The sequence below is a fragment of the Triticum aestivum genome, chromosome 6A (genome assembly GCF_018294505.1).
Source record: "Triticum aestivum cultivar Chinese Spring chromosome 6A, IWGSC CS RefSeq v2.1, whole genome shotgun sequence".
Taxonomy (NCBI): domain Eukaryota; kingdom Viridiplantae; phylum Streptophyta; class Magnoliopsida; order Poales; family Poaceae; genus Triticum; species Triticum aestivum.
The window spans coordinates 598,399,312-598,418,666 of record NC_057809.1 but is presented as its reverse complement, the minus strand read 5'-3'; the positions used below and the strand labels follow the sequence as shown (position 1 = coordinate 598,418,666).

The following is a 19,355-nucleotide window of genomic DNA, read 5'->3' as shown; positions in this document are numbered from 1 at the left end:
TTCAACAGGTGGGCGGAGCCCGGCTACGGTGGGTACTGTTTCCCATGTTCCCATATTTGATCATCATACATCAACATTAACCAGAACGTGCCACTCCAGCCACCGCCATCGCCACCACAATGTTTCAACGTGTGGGACGGACCCTGCCGCAACCCTATGTATGCGCCACGGGCCCTTGTCCTGACATGTGTAGCTACGACAATTATCAGCCGCTGTCGCAGCAGCCACTAACGCAGGAGCAACAGACGGCACCTAGCAGAGCATTTGGACCTCATCAGGTAAAGAAACTTGTGAAGTTTATGATATATGATCCCGTGTCCTCAGTCGACCTGCGCCCGTAGGAACTGCTACAACATTCTCCTCCTTGTGCTGTATGATTAGAAAGTTCAAGAAAATCAATCATGGGCACCATGTTTATAAATGCGCTTAGAATTCATTGAGGAACTGCTAAAACATTCGACACTGTGTTTTATTCTAATTCATTGTCATATACTCACTCCGTATCAAAATTCAAGACGTTTTTTGACACTGTCATGGTGTCAAAAAACATCTTATGTTTTGATACAGAGGGAGTAACATGTTAAAAACATGGAATTATTCATGTCTGCTATGTTGTACCGCTTTTGTCCTGTTACCTACAGTAAAACTGAACAGAAGTTGCTGTTTGTTTCCAGGCACCCAGTCCATCCTTCAATCACTGGTGGGGAGCCAGTTACCATGGGAGTTCACAGCAACGCCCTGCCGGCAACTCATATTCCTACGGTGAGCACTCAGCCAATGCCAACTACCATCAACGGTGATAGCTGCTGCTTACCTCTCCCAACACGGTTGCAGCAAACACGTAATGGTGCCAGCAGCGTACTCACCTTTATTTACTGATTTTCTTCTGCCAGTTCCAGGTAGCTATTATTTGCTGGTAATTCGGCACCTGGTTTTATTTATCGAGTTCGGTAGTTGGAGGATGAACGGGATGCTTCATTTTTTAGATTTACTTTTTTTTCTCTGAACTCGATAAATAGAACAATTTTGACCCTTAATCCCTTATATGACACTGCATACATGATTAACATTTTTTTCCAATAGATCTTTTAATGTCTATTTATTTTCATACATGCTGTATATTTTTTGTATACATCTAAAACAATTTTTATACATGTTTTATGTTTTTTCATATATATGATTAACACTTTTACAAAAAAATGTTTTGAACGTTTTTTTCAAATACATGTTAAGAATTTTTGAAATGCACATTGGAACAATTTTTGTATGATAAAAAACTATTTTTTAACTATGCAATTTTTTCTACATTGTACAATTTTTTTTGAAATGTCACGAACATATTTTTGAAATTCATGAACATTTTATTAAATGTAAAATACATTTTTTAAATTTACGAATCATTTGTTTTTGAAATACAGAAACATTTTTTTACATTGTATAAACATTGTTTTTGACATGGCCCGCGGTTACTGGGCTGGCCCAGTACCAGCTCCCAGCAAGCGAGTCGTGGTTAGGTCTCGCTCTAGAAGCAATACCGTGTGGTCAGGTCTCACTCTAGAAGCAATAGCATGTAGGGAAGCGTCATCACTTGCGGAAGATCTAAACTTGGAACACCTTTATATTGCATCTGACTTAACAAAAGTGGTGAATGGAATCCGGGTCAGTTTTGGAGGCGCTTTCGGAGGGATCATTAGGGAGATAAAACAAAAAGAAACATCCTTTATTTCATGTAATTTTGTGCATGAATTTCGAGCTACAAATCATGAAGCTCATAAGATAGATAGGCTTGGTACTACTCTTCCTCAGGGGAGACATATTTTGGTTGGGTTCACCCCATGGTGCTCTTGTTATACCAGTAAATGTTCATATGAATTATTAATAGAGCCTGGCTGTCTTTCCTCAAAAATAAATAAATTATGCACACGATTCCGATTGATCCTTTGCACAGGAAGAAAGATCCCTAGTGGCGAATGTACATTTTCGAAGCATCGATTTTGCTTTTTTGTCACGCCTTCCATGAATATGATCTCATGATAAAAATTTGCAAATACTTGGAACATTTGTCAAAGTATACCACAGTTTTTTTTTAGAATTTTTTGAACATGCTTTCATTTATTTTTTATATTTTACTGCTCATCCAAGCTCATTTGAGCTCGAGCTTAGATACTCCGCGTCCCACTAGTGGAGTACTACTACAGGGAGGCCAATAGGAAGCAGCAGGTAGACATGAAGTTCCTGGCAAGGTTGCAAAGACATTTTTCATTGATGAGTTGATTTTAGTGCTGTGTGATCTTGAGTTCTTGACTACAGTTAGCTTAGCTCGCACCAAGAATTGCTTAGGAATTAGTGTTGTCATAGCAGACAAACAAGTAGGAGTACATACATGATAGAAACGTATGATGATGCCGATCGATTTGGAGAAACAAGTAATCATCGACAGAAACATCATATCACACACAACCAGCACACACGCACAGTCGGAGCAAACCAAAGAGGCACACTCGAGTGGAAATCGATCGGTGCACAAACGAGACATGCGATACTTGTAGTAGTAGTAGCAGGAAGCAGCTAAGGTAGGCGATCGATGACGCAGGCGAGGCGCGCGGTGCCGGCCCATCCCATCACGCGTGCTTGCAAGTGAGGTTCCTGAGGCAGGGGAGGTTCATCTCGGCGATCTTGACCTTCTTGTCGGCGCGGCTGCAGTGGTGGCCGGGCGCGCACTGGATCTCCACCTCCCGCTCCACCTCGCAGAAGCACGCCTTGTCCGCCACCACGCTGCAGCACTTCTCGGGCACGTCGACGAGGGGGAGGCAGTTCTTGAAGTACATGGCCTGCGTCTTGCAGGGCTCGGGCTCGAACCGGTACGCCGCCGCCGGCGTCGCGGCGAGCGCGGCCCACGCGAGGACGACGGCCAGCGCCGCCACGGCGAGCTTCACGGACGCCATGGGAGCAAAGTGGAACACCCGATGACAGGGGTCAGCGCGGATCGATGGGCTCAACACATGGCGTGTCCGCGTATTTTATAGGCGATCCATGGCACCTAGGAACGGCGGGGTAACGTGCAGCGGAAGCGCGGAACCCCCGATCGAGATACTAGCGTGGTACAGCGGACCTCTGTCCTCCTCTCCCGTCTCTTGTTTTCTTAATTAGTGGGGTTGTCGGGTCGAATCAGGCTTATGCATGTGGCGATCCACTGGTGCATGTGATTGGTGGGCGCATGCTGGTTGTGTATACGCTCCATTCGACAGCTCTCCAGCTAGGGATGACAGTTTTGTCCATGGCTATGGGTACCTGCGGGCACCCTACCTGAAAACAATGGATATGGGCAAAACATGAAGATATTTTCTACCCACGGATAATGGGTACATATACCCGTAAAATATATGGGTAGGGCATGGGTAAGAAATTGTGCCCATGGGTAACCCAATAGATACCCAAAAAAATTAATAAATGAAAATAACTCCTATAACATGTGGGGTTAGCATCCAACTCATATGGTCCAACCCTAAATCTCATATTCCTTAAACAAGTCATAGCTCATAGGCTCATAATCACCTGCTCGCCACTCCTCATACATCCTATGTGACTCCTCAAAAAGATGAAATATCGACTCTTTGCTACCAGACTCTTGTCGAACACTCAATCCAGCGATCCCCAATTCCCATCACCGCCTTCCACAACGTCGGCCTTCCACCAACCGCTGCTCATACTCCCCTGATGCTTCCAAGAGGCCACCCACTGGAGGAGGCCACATACGTGTTATACTACTCTACCATGGTCATTTGAATTTTAAACTCATTTCTCTACCTCTTAAGAATTTGAATGCTATATATTGCACCCAATGGATACCCATTGGGTATAGGATACCCGATGGGTATGGGCATGGGTGTCAGTTTATACCCATGGGTATTGAAGTGGGTGGGTATAAAAAGTTTCTATGGGTATGGGTTTGGGTAGAAGGAGTTTGTACCCGCCCATACCCTACCCATTGCCATCCCTATCTCCAGCGGACGGAGCGCCAGTTTGACGACTCCAGAAAAATGCGCTGCGGGCCGCTCCGCTCCGGCTGCTCCAGGAGCAGAGCCTAAATAAACAATTTTGTAACTAATTTAGGCCCTGTTTGAATATCCACTAGATCCGTGAAATTAGAGAAGTTGCGGAGCACCTACTTTTCAGCTCCAGTATTTTAGCCTACGACTCCGCAGAGTGCCTCCGAACACTCCCTTAATCCATAGATAAATCACTAGTATGGCATTGACTGCATTTACGACATTCTGACTCTGATCTAAACATGCACGCACTAAGCAAACAGATGTGTAACGTTTGGCGTGCGCGTGGAGCAGATGTGCAACGATTGGCGTCCACGTACGACATTCTGACTCTGATGTATAGGCACAACCGCGTGAAGAGACGTGGGCTGGACCCACGTCCGAGTCTGTGACAGCCCACGATCCGACGTCTCAGATCATGGCCTAACTGTCAGAAACTCTCCCTTAGTGACTGGCAAAAATAAGCGCATAGGTGTGAGCTCGGCTCGGCTCATTCCCGCGACGCGACGCGTCGTGACGAGGCGTGGTGTGGCGAGGCGGGCGGCGGAGGAGGAGCACGCGAGGGCCTTTTCTATTCTCAAGCTCCAATAGCATGTGCAAGCCAATTCCTTATAAAGAGGTCCAACTCCTCCACTCGCGGGGTGAGACTAAACTTCCCACTACACCTAGTATCAATAAACCCACATGGGCCCTTAGAGATTTTCAGAAATTGCTAGATGGGCCTAAAGCCCATCCCAAACTTTAGCAATCCCTCACCAGATCTCGAGGGCCCATTGTGTCCTCTATTCTAATTGTTGTTTCGATATACCAGTGTTTTAGTGAAGACCTGTTAAAGTTGAGCTTCACCTAGAGCAAGTAGCTACACTTCTTCACAACTGAACAATGGACTATACCTTGAATTGTCAGTTTGGCGTAAAGAAGCTTCACCACATGTCTTACTAGTACTAGGCTGCCGAATGCTGACCCCTCAGGTGGAGCATATAAGTCACACTCCTGGCATATTCATGAGTTTACTAGAGATCACCCCAATCTCATAGACTGTGACCAGCAGTCGGGTTCATATAGGCGTGTTCCTCCAAAGATCGCTCTGTAGAATAGCATCTTGCTTACATAAGCTTTGGAACACATTAAGACAGTAGTCCTCCAAAGATCGCTCCCAGGTCCTACTTCACGGGATCTCCGATCACATAGGTTGGGTTACCACCATGGCAACTCATGTGGGTCTCATACCAATCTCTCTCGATGCACTATCTATCACAACACGTCATAGCCCTTTTGTAAAGGGACCTGCCAGATTCTTAGCCGTATGGACATACTCCAACGCTATGAGTCCGGAGTTTCTTAATTTTCTGACAGCTTTTAATCTCATTCTTATGTGTCTGTTGGACTTCATATTGTCCTTTGAACTCTTCACCTTGGTGATGACAGTCTGATTGTCACAGTTCATAAGGATAGTCGGAACAGGTTTATCAACCAATGGCAAGTCCATCAAAAGATCTCGAAGCCGTCCTGGTTCGACACCAGACGTGTCTAATGCTGTTAATTCTACTTCCATTGTCGATCTTATTAAGATCGTTTGCTTGCAAGACTTTCAGGAAACAACGCCATCTCCAAGAGTAAACATATACCCAGTTGTGGCCTTTATCTCATCAGCATCAGTGATCCAATTCGCATCACTATACCCTTCAAGTACCGACGGGTATCCCGTATAGTGAAGTCCATAGTTCATAGTACATTTCAGATAGCGCATAACTCTCTCAATAGCATGCCAATGCACATCACCCGGGTTCGAAACAAACCGGCTCAGTTTGCTCACAGCAAACGCGATGTCAGGCCTCGTTGCGCTCGCCAGATATATGAGTGAAGCAATGATTTGAGAGTATCTCAGTTGATCCTTAGCCGTGCCTTCGAACTTTCGAACCAACGCACTAGGATCATATGGTGTTTGAGATGGTTTGCAGTCCGAGTATCCAAAATGACTCAACACCTTCTCAACATAATGGGATTGCAAAAGTGTGATCCCACCCTCATTATCTGTCAGTAGCTTGATGTTCAAGATAACATTAGCCACACCAAGGTCCTTCATCTCAAAGTTCTGAGATAAAAACGACTGGACCTCCTCGTACACGTTTCTCGTATACACCAAGGTCCTTCATCTCACGGTGCACATTTCTCGTATACATCTAGAATATTTTTTTATACACATTTTAGCATTTTTCAAATATATGATTAACATTTTTACAAAAAATGTTTTGATTTTTTGTAAATACATGTTAAACATTTTTGAAATACACAATGGAAGAATTTATGGATGATAAAATACTATATTTTGAACTATGCAATCATTTTTTTACATTGTACAAACATTTTTGAAATGTCACAAACACAATTTTTGAAATTCGTGATCATGTCTGCAAATGTAACATTTTTTTAATCTACGAAACATTTGTTTTTGAAATACACGAACATGTTTTACATTGTATAAACATTGTTTTTGACTTGGCACGCTGTTACTGGTCCTGGCTAGTACTAGTCCCTGCAGGCGAGCCGTGGTTTGGACTCGCCGCACTAAATGGCTGACTAGCCACTGGGCTGCAGTTAGTAGGCCTTGAGCGCGTGGCCTGTTTGCGCAAAGACGAAATATTTGTGCAGATGATTCCACCCCTCAAAATAATAGAAAGAAGTATACAAATCACCCTCAAATTCACTCTTTGGGATACATACCCCACTGAACTCAAAACCGGGACAAATAACACCCTAAAATTACTCAAACCGGGTTAATAACCCCCTTGAGCGGTTTATATGTAATTTGGAGTGGTTTTTGTCCCCCCATGATTCTGATTAGGCGCTGACTGGGTAAAGAACGCTGAGTAGGCCAGTGTGGGTCCCATTAGTCAGTTATCCCCTGCTTCTCCTCTGTTTCCCTCTCTCTCACGCAAAAAATCCCCAATCAAGCGGACGAACCCTAGGCTTCTCGGCCAATCCCAACCCGAATCCACGGATGAACCCTTGCTTCTCCTCTATTCTCGTTGCTCTCCTCTCGCCGTCGACCTCCAGAAGCAATGGCGTCGTCTCGGGTGGTTCCAACAGCCTGGTCACCCTCTCGGACCTATCGTCGGCGGTGAGCAGCCAGCCGTGCGAGGACCCGATCAGGTACCTGGTGCGGATGGGCGGGTAGGCATGGCGTTCCGCTCCGGGGCAGCAGTTCAAGCTAGCTGCGTAGGCTCGTATTACCGTGGGCGCGTACGATTTGACGGTAATCTGATCCGAGACTGCATATACCACTGTCTGAAGGTAACACAAGTTGAAGCTAACACATTGGTGAACTAGTACAACATCTGACACACACACCACCCATGGTACACCGCTGTCTGAAGTCTGAACCTTCGGAATAATATACTTCTCTGGTATTTCTCTGCCTACTAAATTTTCATCTGCTAATCTATTGCTTCTGATGTGTTTGCTTCTTATTTTGTTGGTAATTGTTTGCTCTATGTGTGTAGGGAATTGACTGCAAATATTTTCTCTGGCATGATGATCCGCACACTCCATTTGTGAATCTGTTGCTTGGTGATTTACGCGATGTTGTGTATCGACTGAAGGAACGACTGAGGAATGAAAATGATTTGCTCAACACCAGCTTGTCGAAGAACAAAATGTTGGATGCCTATGTGTGTGATTTGGAAGTCAAGCATCATGGAGAAGTTGATGTCTTGAAGAATAAGATTCAGAAACTGCAGTTCTTCTTTGTGCTTGCTCTGTTCTGCTTTGTCATTTCACACTTGGAAATGATTGTCCTGAAGAAGAAGCTAGTTTGTGAAGGAGTCAAGAAGAAGAAGAGGAAGAAGCTGGTTTGTGAAGGAGTCATTTATGTATGCTGTTTTGCTTTGTAAGCTTTTAACCAAGATTCAGAATGAATGCTGTTAAAAGGATTCAGAATTTGTACTGTATCTTCTTATGCAAAATTCAGAATTTGGTACGATGCCTCTTGCAAGTGTTGTGAAAAGATTCAGAATTTGGTACAATGCAAAATCTCAGTTTTATGTCTGATCTTCTTATGTAGAATGTATACTGTATGCTGATACGAAAATATTCAGAATGTATATCTGATCTTCTTATATGTGTTGTGATGTATGCAACACTGTTTTATCTACGATGAACCAAATATACAAATATATTGTTTGCCGTTATGAAAAGATCATCTACAGTGAACCAAATATATTGTTGGCCTGGTACTTGCAATTTGGGTTTGTTGCACCAATTATACTGTAGGGGGTTCCCTTACAGTCTTTCTGTCAAAAAAATATTAGAAAAAAATACAAATATATTGTATCTTGTTATGAACAGCATAAAATATGCAGTGAACCAAATAGTACAAAAAAACAAATATACTGTATGTTGTTATGAAAAGATCATCTGCAATGAACCAAATATTACAAAAAAATATGAAGATATTGTATGCAAGTATGCAAAGATCATCTGAACCAAATATTACAAAAAATACAGAGATGTTGTATGCTAGTATGAAAAGATCATCTGAAACACCAATCCTAATTTATAATACAGAACATAGTAGCATGATAGTACAGAAAATACACGACTCCATATAGATATATATTACATGACATGACTCTTGACACAAAAATGACTCCTCAACATCAAACTGGAGGACCTGCTCTGCCTTTCTTAGCTTCTTTGTATGCAGCTAAATTGAAGACACAATGTTGTGACAAAGTTGTAACTTGTTTAGGTGGAACAAATGGAGTAGCAGCACTTCTCTGAACCTTTGCTGATCTAGCCTTGCCGCCTGGAGCATGCTTATCATATTTCAGCGAGCTTGGTTGTGATACAGGCAATGAGCTTGGTTGTGAATTTGTCTCCCTAATTTGAATGCTTGTAGGTCGTCTGCACTCATGCACTTGTAGGTCTTGAGCTACAGCCTTTCCCATGCTCAGCCTTGCAACTTCTTCAACCTATTACATGTACACATTAAAACTTATGGACTACATGGGTATAATATTGAAGGAAATATGCCCTAGAGGCAATAATAAAGTTATTATTTATTTCCTTATAATCATGATAAATGTTTATTATTCATGCTAGAATTGTATTTACCGGAAACATAATACATGTGTGAATACATAGACAAACATAGTGTCACTAGTATGCCTCTACTTGACTAGCTCGTTAATCAAAGATGGTTATGTTTCCTAACCATGAACAAAGAGTTGTTATTTGATTAACGAGGTCACATCATTAGTAGAATGATCTGATTGACATGACCCATTCCATTAGCTTAGCACCCGATCGTTTAGTATGTTGCTATTGCTTTCTTCATGACTTATACATGTTCCTATGACTATGAGATTATGCAACTCCCGTTTACCGGAGGAACACTTTGGGTACTACCAAACGTCACAACGTAACTGGGTGATTATAAAGGAGTACTACAGGTGTCTCCAATGGTCGATGTTGGGTTGGCGTATTTCGAGATTAGGATTTGTCACTCCGATTGTCGGAGAGGTATCTCTGGGCCCTCTCGGTAATACACATCACATAAGCCTTGCAAGCATTACAACTAATATGTTAGTTGTGAGATGATGTATTACGGAACGAGTAAAGAGACTTGCCGGTAACGAGATTGAACTAGGTATTGGATACCGACGATCGAATCTCGGGCAAGTAACATACCGATGACAAAGGGAACAACGTATGTTGTTATGCGGTCTGACCGATAAAGATCTTCGTAGAATATGTAGGAGCCAATATGGGCATCCAGGTCCCGCTATTGGTTATTGACCAGAGACATGTCTCGGTCATGTCTACATTGTTCTCGAACCCGTAGGGTCCGCACGCTTAAGGTTACGATGACAGTTATATTATGAGTTTATGCATTTTGATGTACCGAAGGTTGTTCAGAGTCCCGGATGTGATCACGGACATGACGAGGAGTCTCGAAATGGTCGAGACATAAAGATTGATATATTGGAAGCCTATGTTTGGACATCGGAAGTGTTCCGGGTGAAATCGGGATTTTACCGGGTTACCGGGAGGTTACCGGAACCCCCCGGGAACCACATGGGCCTTCATGGGCCTTAGTGGAAAGGAGAAAGGGGCAGCCCAAGGGGGCTGCGCGCCTCCCCCCTTCCCCTAGTCCTATTAGGACTAGGAGAGGTGGCCGGCCACCCCTCTCCCTCTTTCCCCCTTGGGAATCCTAGTTGGAATAGGATTGGAGGGGAGTCCTACTCCCGGTAGGAGTAGGACTCCTCCTGCGCCTCCTCCTCCTGGCCAGCGCACCCTCCCCCCTTGGCTCCTTTATATACTGAGGCAGGGGCACCTCTAAACACACAAGTTGACACAAGTTGATCCACGTGATCGATTCCTTAGCCGTGTGCGGTGCCCCCTGCCACCATATTCCTCGATAATACTGTAGCGGAGTTTAGGCGAAGCCCTGCTGCTGTAGTTCATCAAGATCGTCACCACGCCGTCGTGCTGACGAAACTCTTCCCCGACACTTTGCTGGATCGGAGTCCGGGGATCGTCATCGAGCTGAACGTGTGCTCGAACTCGGAGGTGCCGTAGTTTCGGTGCTTGATCGGTTGGATTGTGAAGACGTACGACTACTTCTTCTACGTCGTGTCATCGCTTCCGCAGTCGGTCTGCGTTGGGTACGTAGACAACACTCTCCTCTCGTTGCTATGCATCACATGATCTTGCGTGTGCGTAGGAAAAATTTTGAAATTACTACGAAACCCAACAAATATGACATGTGAGAATGTAGTAAACATTTGAAATTACTTATGTTCAGCACATTACCTTTGATTTCTTTGAAGTTTCTGCCTCATAGGCTTCTTTCTGTAGTTTCCTTTTCCTAGACCTTTCTCTGACAATATGTGCATTTCCATGATGCTTAGTTGCAGCAGCATTATTTGTGCAACTTTTCATGTTATGGCCTGTCCTATTGCATGTACTGCAAGTGATTTGACCACCCACCTTGCTCATTTTTATCCCTTTTGGTGCTTCTCCTTCTTCTCTTTTCCTTTCTTTCCTTGGCCTTGCTGGCATTTTGATGTAACCAGGTGCTTGTGGCCTCACATGATCAGCAACCGGCCAATTTGACTGACCTTCCAATGGCTCCAACACATGAGAGTATATTTTCTTGTAAGCCTCAATGGAATAACACTCAACTATGTATGCATCCAACAGTTGTGAGCTCTTGTAGATGCAGCTTATTGCATGGCAGCAGGGTAGACCAGAAAGCTGCCAATATCTACAAGAACAAACCCTAGTTTGCAAATTCACAGTGTACTTGTATTTATCATGCTCTAACACCTCAAACCCATCTCTTCCATTCCAGATCACATGACAATTTCCAAATCTTGTTATATTCTGCTTTAGTTTTTTAAATATGTTTGGACATATGATTCCTGGCCATTTCAAACACTTGGTAATGCATTCTTGTATCCTCACCATAATTTTGCATCTTATCCACTCCAGCATAGATATAATAGGTAGATATCTTGATTCCATGATCCAGTTATTGAATGACTCACACATATTATTGTCAACTGAATCACAGTAGCTTCCCAGCTTCATGTAAGCCCTACTCCAGTGAATTGGGTCTATATTCATCATGTCCTTTGCTCCTTCAACTGTGAATTGAGCCGACCGTGCTCTATTATAGTTGAACAGAGACCTGTTGTGCTCTGACTTTGTCATGTTCATCTTTGCTGAACAACAAATGCCTGTGAGTTTTAATTCCATAGGAAATCACTGCTTTCTTCATGTGCTCTCTGCTTCTAAAAACCATGCCAAGCTGAAAGTTGGGTTTTTCAGCTTTGTTATCAAATCTAGGCCATTTGCTCTTCCTTCTAACCATAGTGGTACCTCCTTCTTCATCACTTTCTTCATCATAAGAGAAGTTATCCTCATCAGAGTCAAAATATGGAGTTTCAAAACCAGCATCCAAATCATCATCAGATTTACATTGTACTTTATTGTCTTGCATTATAATTCCACTTCTCCGCCCAAGCTTCTTAGCTCTCTCATTCCTCCTAATCTCTCTTGCAAGATTTCCCAGTTCCTCTGCCTCCGAGTCCTCTCCAGAACTACAATCAGGTATTGGCACATATTCACTGTCCTCTTCATCGGATTTGTCAACAGGAGGTGCTTCTGCTGCTGGAACATGTTCAGTTGATATATCATTATCTGCACCAACTATTGCAGCAACTTCTTTCTCTGTTTCAGTAGCTCTTACATCAAACTGTCGCACTATTTCAGATGTAGTTGCAACAGATTGTGCTACTGTTTCAGTTCCATTTGCAGCAACTGCCCTTCTTGTTACTTCCATCTTAGGAGGTACAACAACTTCAGTTGCACCAAAGTGTGCCTCCAACTCAGTTGGACCTGCCGCAACTTCTCTCTCTGTTTCATGAGCAGATGATGCACTAACTAGAGCTTTTTCAGCAGCACTTACCATCTCATCAACCATTTTTGTGTCAACAACTTTCACACTAATAAGTGGTAATTTTGTCCCTTTGTGCCTAGAGTAAGTTTCTCTTACATTTACTGACAACAAACCTGCATATATGTCAAATTGCTCATCACCTACACATATGTCAAACTGCTCATCACTACCAGATAGCATGGTTTGGTCTTGGTGCATTTCTTTATCACGGAGAAAGTGCTCCTGCTGAATTGGCATGTTCATTTCTTCAACAAAAACATCAGCATAACCACCATCTTTTATTCCAATGTCCATCCTCTTCACCGAATCATCATCCGACAGGAACATAAGACCATCACTGAATTTTTTTTCCTGGAAGTAACCAATGTAATTTGTAGCTGTAAGTACCTCTGTAGTGACCTCTTTCCACTTGATGAATATCTTCTGCATAGTTACATAATTCTTTATAGGACAAAATATCCCTTGGAATGAACATCTCTGCCACCAATTCCCCAATGTAATCCAACTTTCCATCCACTTGCTGAAATGATCCATAGTAATGAAACCTGACAAAGAAGTTGTCCAATGGATCGGGACCAGGAGAACCTACAAATTCAGGCAGGAAGAATTGAGATTCAGAAAACAAATAAAGTTGAATCTTTATCTCTGACCATACAAAATTCAGGAAAGAATGTATAGGAAAAAGTAACATTCAGTCAAGCATGCCAGATCATTTACTCTGCATTGAAAGTATGTACCGTGCAACTTCAGTTCATTCAGGCAAAATATGTCCACTTTTGTCCTAAACCAAACAGGAAAATCATCTACAATAAATTTAGAAAAATATGTGCACTGAAAGTTCATTCAGCCTCATTTACTCTGTAGGAGAAAGTGCCAGTTTTCCTACACCAAATTATCTTGAAAGGTCGCTCCTTTTCCTACCAATTCTCCTTGCATTCAAAGTTCAGTCAGCCCCACTTTTTTCTGAACTATCATAAGAACCGGGCTACCACCCACAACAAATTCTCCCATTTACTCTGTAGGAGAAACAGGGAATAAGATAGAGAGAGAGAGAGAGATATGGCCATCGGTTCCAGAGATATGGCCACTTTTTTCTGAACTAACAGGGCATAAGATAGGAGGAACACAGTTGACAAAACAGGGCATCATCCAAAAAGCCACATCTACCCCTAAAATCGTAGCACTAAAGCGCTTAATTCCCGTCATATGAACCCATGCCTCTACAGCACACGCGATTCCGCCTGCGCTCGCGATTCCGTCGGCGAACGACACCTGAACCCAAACAGAGGAGCGACCGAGATGGAGGGAGACGCACCTGGACACATGGCTTGGTTCCGCCCGCTACGGATGAGCGACAGATGAGGGAGGTGACGGCGGACGGCGCATGCGATTGCCAAGCCCTAGCGATTGAAAGAGGGGAGGCGATTCTTCTAGAGGTGGAGCGCTCTGATGAAGAAAAAAGGAAGGAGACGATAGAAAAAGGAAGAAACGAGACAACCATCTGACTAATGGGACCCACACTGGCCTACTCAGCGTTCTTTGCCCAGTCAGCGCCTAATCAGAATCATGGGGGGACAAAAACTGTTCCAAATTACATATAAACCGCTCAAGAGGGTTATTAACCCGGTTTGAGTAATTTCAGGGTGTTATTTGTCCCGGTTTTGAGTTCAGGGGGGTATGTATCCCAAAGAGTGGATTTGAGGGTGATTTGTATACTTCTTTCAAAATAATAATTTATGCAGACGATTCCGATCCATCCTATGCACAGGAAAAGAGATCCCTAGCCAAGTACTACCTTCATCCCGGTTTATTAGTCCTCTTGTAATCCTCAAAATAAAAATAAAAAATTAGCCCCCCTTTTTTTAGTGTCATATTTTGACCATGATTTTTACTAATAAAATATAAGTTATATATAGTAAAAATAATATTATCGAAATATGTGTAAATACGAATTGAACGATATATTTTTTTGACATGTATTAACATTTTATTAGTAAATCTATGGTCATAGTTTGACATAAAATATGAAGGGGACCAATAAATCAGGACGGAGGTACTACTACAGGAAGGCAAAGAGGAAGTAACAGGTAGACATGAAGTTCCTCACAAGGCTGCAAAGGCAGCAGCATAACAGAGCGGGGATCAATTAGCTTAATCAACATACATCAGATGGAGATACTTTTTTTTATGAAAATGCTCCAACCTACTCCCTCCGTTCGGAATTACTTGTCGAAGAAATAGATGTATCTAGATGTATTTTAGTTTTAGATACATCTATTTCCGAGATAAGTAATTCCGAACGGAGGGAGTATGTACTACTCTCTCCGTCTCAAAAAAAGTGTCTCAAATTTATTATACAACTTTGTACTAAAGTTAGTATAAAGTTAAGACATTTATTTTGAGACGGAGGGAGTATGTACTCAACGTAAAATAGGTTTAACATTTCTCGTATACATTAGTAATATATTTATACACAGTTAACATGCACATTGTACATTTTTAGTATGCATAATTTTCTCAAAGGCATTTTTCATTGATGAGTTCATTTTAGTGCTGTGTGATCTCGAGTTGTTGACTACAATTAGCTAGCTAGCAGTCCTAGCACCAAGAATTGCATAGGAATTAGTGTTGCCATAGCGGACAAACAAGTAGGAGCACATACATGATAGAAACGTAGAAACGTACTACGACGATGACGATTTGGAGAAACAAGTAATCAGCAGAAACATCATATCATATCATACACAACCAGCACACGCAGTCGGAACAAACTAAACAGGCACACAACACGAGATCGATATACTTGCATTGTAGTAGGAAGCAGCTAATAAGGTGGGTCCCGTGATGAAGAGGCCACGGCCCATCACGCGTGCTTGCACTTGAGGTTCTTCATGCAGGGGAGGTTCATCTCGGCGATCTTGACCTTCTTGTCGGCGCGACTGCAGTGGTGGCCAGGCGCGCACTCGATCAGCGCCTCCCGCTCCACCTCGCAGTAGCACGCCGGGTTGGCCACCACCCCGAAGCAGCACTTCTCGCAGTGGCCGAGGCGGAGGCAGTTCTTGAAGTACATGGCCTGCGTCTTGCAGGGCTCGGGCTCCGGCCGGTACTCCGCATACGTCGCCGCCGGCGTCGCGGCGAGCGCAGCACACGCGAGCACGACGGCCAGCGCGGCGGCGGCGAGCTTCACGGACGCCATGGGAGGATGGATGGATGGATGCAGATGGAGCTTAGCTAGTGGTGGAAGTTGAGTACACCCGACAGGGGTCAGCGCGGATCGATGGATGGGCTCAGCACACGGCGTCTTGGCGAATTTTATAGGCGATCGATGGCACCTAGCACTAGCAGCGGCGGGGTAACGTGCAGCGGAAATGCGGAAACCGCGATCGAGATACTAGCGCGCGTGGTACAGCGGACCATGTTACGACCTCTGTCCTCCTCTCCCATGTCTTGTTTTCTGCTTAATTAGTGGGGTTGTCGGGTCGAATCAGGCTTATGCATGTGACGATCCACTGGCGCATGTGATTGGTGGGCGCATGCTGGTGATCATGCATATCCTTGCATGTGCTTGCTAGCTAAGCTCACGCGAATTAAGGGAATATAATCTTAGTTAACTGGGGGTTTGGTGAAGCTCTCTGATCAACGGATCCGAGAAGAACAGCTAGCGTAGGAGGGTAGATACGCTACGTCCCCTCGGGGTCTGCGGGTGTAGGTTTATCTTAGCCGGTGCAAGTTCTACCGGGCCAGGCTCAACCGTGCTTTTTACTAACATGGTACAGCTGACACTCATACATACGCACATATACGTTCGTTCCTATGAACTCTTCGAGAAACTGAGCCATCACATCATTTTGAGATTAACGAAGTTGCTACAGACGTCTTTGTAATCGATATGAATGTCTTCTCCTACTGAACACACATCACCGATAAACCTGAAATTAATTCAAAAAAATGTGAGCACCAATCTCAAGTGTACGACTTGAACTCAGGTGGACCGAAGATACTACCATGCTCCTAACCATCTAATCATAGGTTGGTTCACCTCAATAATGTCTTCTATTAGGAGTACTACTATCTACCACCAATACTCTCTTCACTACACCATCCAATGGTACAACTTTGCCTTGTGTTTAGCGACACCGCACGACACGCCCTCTTCATCTTCACACTCCGTTCCGCACCAATCGCGGGGATCAGGATTTGATCATTTGCTCCATTTCACCTTGTAGTTTGATCATTTGCTCTGGTTTATCTCAATGGAAGGTGGGCCCAGATCAAAATGAGAAGCAAAACGGGGTAGGCGATTAAATCTTTCACCTAGTCGTGCCCGTCTCAGGAGACGCCTCACCGACTTCGCCTTTCGTGATGTCACACTTGCATCGCTCCAAGTGAGGCTTCCATTGCTACTACGTACCCCCGGTAGGGTTGCCCCTACTCGACATCCGCATCCCTAGGAAAATACATAGAAAAATGATGTCATTATTTGCTCAAATCGAAACAACTGTTAGCCAAGGACTCTACATGGTCCAACGAGTGCGGTTATGCAACCTTGGTCAAGCTCAACTGAATGTTCTGCACAGTGGACTAGGAGGAGCGGCACTCAACTGCTCACTTCGATGTCTCTCCATCGTCATCTCCACCCATTTCGACATTCTCCTGGACTACACTTTGTGACCCACTTGTTGGCGGCGATTTTAGTTTGAGAGGTTTTGGATCAAGAGGGGGCGTTTCATGGAGCGGGTTGAGGAGGGTTGGGCGCTCGCTGGTGATGAGGCCGACCTGCTAGCTCGTCCTTCAGTTCAAGAACATGGCCCGTCAGGTGATGAGTGGGAGGGGTTTGTCTAGGTCTCAGTCGACTGAGACTTGGCGAAGTCTCAGTCGCTGACGTGTCATGCATGTGGCTGCGACGATGTTTGCCTCTGCTTTCGCTAGTTCACGACTTCTCCATGTTGCTCTGGATCGGTAGTTGCTTTTTCTTTCTTGATGTAAGCCCTCATCAAGTCCGTCGCTCATGGGCTAGTAAAATCAGCCCGTTTTTTCTTTCTTTATTTGTTTGGCAAGACAATTTTACAACTTCTGGTTCATTTCCCTGCTTTCTTCATTTTTGATATTATTTCTTCTTACATTTAAAAAAATATTTTGTATTGTTAATAAAATGAAAAATAACAAATAAAAATAAAAATCATACCCGCACCAGTTGCATTCATGTTGTACCACTTGTTGTTGATGGTAGGTTGCGACACCTGTAGTTGCAACTCTAGTGATGGACATGCAGCTGGCCCCCTCACCCTCTAGTTGCAGTCACGTTGTATCCCTTATCGTTGCAGGTGGGTTGCGATATGTGTAGTTACAACTCTAGTGGTGGACATGCAACTGGCCTCTCTCCCTCTAGTTGCAGTCGTGTTGTACCCATTGCAATTGCAAGTGGGTTGCGACATGTGCGTTGCAACTCTAGTGGCGGACATGCAACTGACCGACATCCTCCCCCTCTAGTTGCAGTCGCGTTTTACCCCTTGCAGTTGCAGGCTGGTTGTGATGCGTGCAGCTGCAATTCTAGTGGTGGACGTGCAACTGGTCGACGTCTCGCCTCCAGTTGCAGGCGGGTTGCAACGCATGCAGTTGCAGCTCTTGTCGTGGACATGCACCTAGTCATCCACCAGCCCCTCCCCCTCCAGTTCCAAATCGTATTGTATCCCTTGCGGTTGCAGACGAGTTGCGACACGTGCAATTGCAACTCTAGTGATGCACATGCAACTGGTCAACATCCATCCCCTGCAGTTGCAGTCACGTTGTACCCCTTGCAGTTGCGTGCACGTTGCGACAAGTGCAATTGCAGCTCTAGTGATGGACATGCAACTAGACAAACGTCCCTCCCCCTCAAGTTACAATCACATTGTACTCCTTGTAGTTACACACGGATTGTGACACGTGTAATTATAGGTTGCGTTATAATACCACCATATATGTATATATATATATAAAGAAAAACAAGAACATATTATCAAAACTGATAAAATAAAAAATAAAAGAGGAAACAACATATAACTAAATAAATAAATGAGGAAAAGCATAAAATACATGAAGATAAGAAAAAATGGAAAATCAAACGTGTACAAACGAGTAAATGAAAAATGAAAAAACAACAGAAAAAATGGCAGACCAACAAACAAAAAAAAAAGCGACCGACAATGAAAAAGGCTCCAGCCTGTAGCTAGGCAGCCCACCACGCGAGCAAGCCTCACCCCCGACAGATAAAACAAAGCCGAAAGAAAGCAGCCCAATACAAAACGTCAGACGTTGGTTTTTCACGAAACAGCATACATCGTAAACTAGCAAAAGAAAATCTAATGGCTAGGCCGGTCGACTGAGACTTCATTAAAACTCAGTCGACTGAGTTTTAGCGCTTCCCATAATATATTGTTGTACTTTGCACTTGTTTTAGGTGAAAGATGCATGCCCAGTAAATTGTCTTTGTGATGAGCCTAAGGACTGGAGAACACAAACTACCTCCTTGGCTGATCTTGAAAATGTGGAAATGCAGGGCATGGACGGGGAAGATCATGAGTTTGATTTCTTGAAAGTGATATTTACATGTGCTCTGGTGCTTAAAAGAGTGACTCTGAAAATGGTAGATGGTGTCACTCCATGTTCCGATTGGTGCTCAAAAGTAAAAAACATCTTCATGGAGCATCCTTTTGTCGAGTGCAACATTGAACTGGTAAGCAGGTCTAATGCATGGTTAGCATACTCATAGAGGTAGAAATTATTTGTTCTTCTACAGTTTTAGAAGTCTGAACTCATCCTTTAGCCTTCTGCCTGTATTTTAATCGTCTAATTGTTAT

The 19,355-nt window shown here is 43.8% G+C and overlaps 4 protein-coding genes across 4 annotated transcripts; all 4 read right to left on the bottom strand.

Annotated features, from left to right (window-relative positions):
• Positions 1-2,332: 2,332 nt before the first annotated feature.
• LOC123131250 (uncharacterized) lies at positions 2,333-2,968 on the bottom strand. The gene has a single exon (XM_044550970.1). The coding sequence runs from the start codon at positions 2,943-2,945 to the stop codon at positions 2,622-2,624; it is 324 nt and encodes a 107-aa protein (XP_044406905.1). The 5' UTR covers positions 2,946-2,968; the 3' UTR covers positions 2,333-2,621.
• A 5,639-nt stretch (positions 2,969-8,607) lies between these two features.
• Positions 8,608-11,030, bottom strand: LOC123131249 (uncharacterized). Its single transcript, XM_044550969.1, has 2 exons — positions 10,866-11,030; positions 8,608-9,022 (listed from the first exon to the last, which is right to left on the bottom strand). The coding sequence occupies exons 1-2, from the start codon at positions 10,992-10,994 to the stop codon at positions 8,708-8,710; spliced, it is 444 nt and encodes a 147-aa protein (XP_044406904.1). The 5' UTR covers positions 10,995-11,030; the 3' UTR covers positions 8,608-8,707.
• A 4-nt stretch (positions 11,031-11,034) lies between these two features.
• On the bottom strand, positions 11,035-13,961 carry LOC123131248 (uncharacterized). Its single transcript, XM_044550968.1, has 2 exons — positions 13,832-13,961; positions 11,035-13,101 (listed from the first exon to the last, which is right to left on the bottom strand). The coding sequence occupies exon 2, from the start codon at positions 13,048-13,050 to the stop codon at positions 11,728-11,730; it is 1,323 nt and encodes a 440-aa protein (XP_044406903.1). The 5' UTR covers positions 13,051-13,101; positions 13,832-13,961; the 3' UTR covers positions 11,035-11,727.
• A 1,254-nt stretch (positions 13,962-15,215) lies between these two features.
• LOC123131247 (uncharacterized) lies at positions 15,216-15,819 on the bottom strand. The gene has a single exon (XM_044550967.1). It carries the CDS (start codon positions 15,710-15,712, stop codon positions 15,380-15,382), a length of 333 nt encoding a protein of 110 aa, XP_044406902.1. The 5' UTR covers positions 15,713-15,819; the 3' UTR covers positions 15,216-15,379.
• Positions 15,820-19,355: the final 3,536 nt, after the last annotated feature.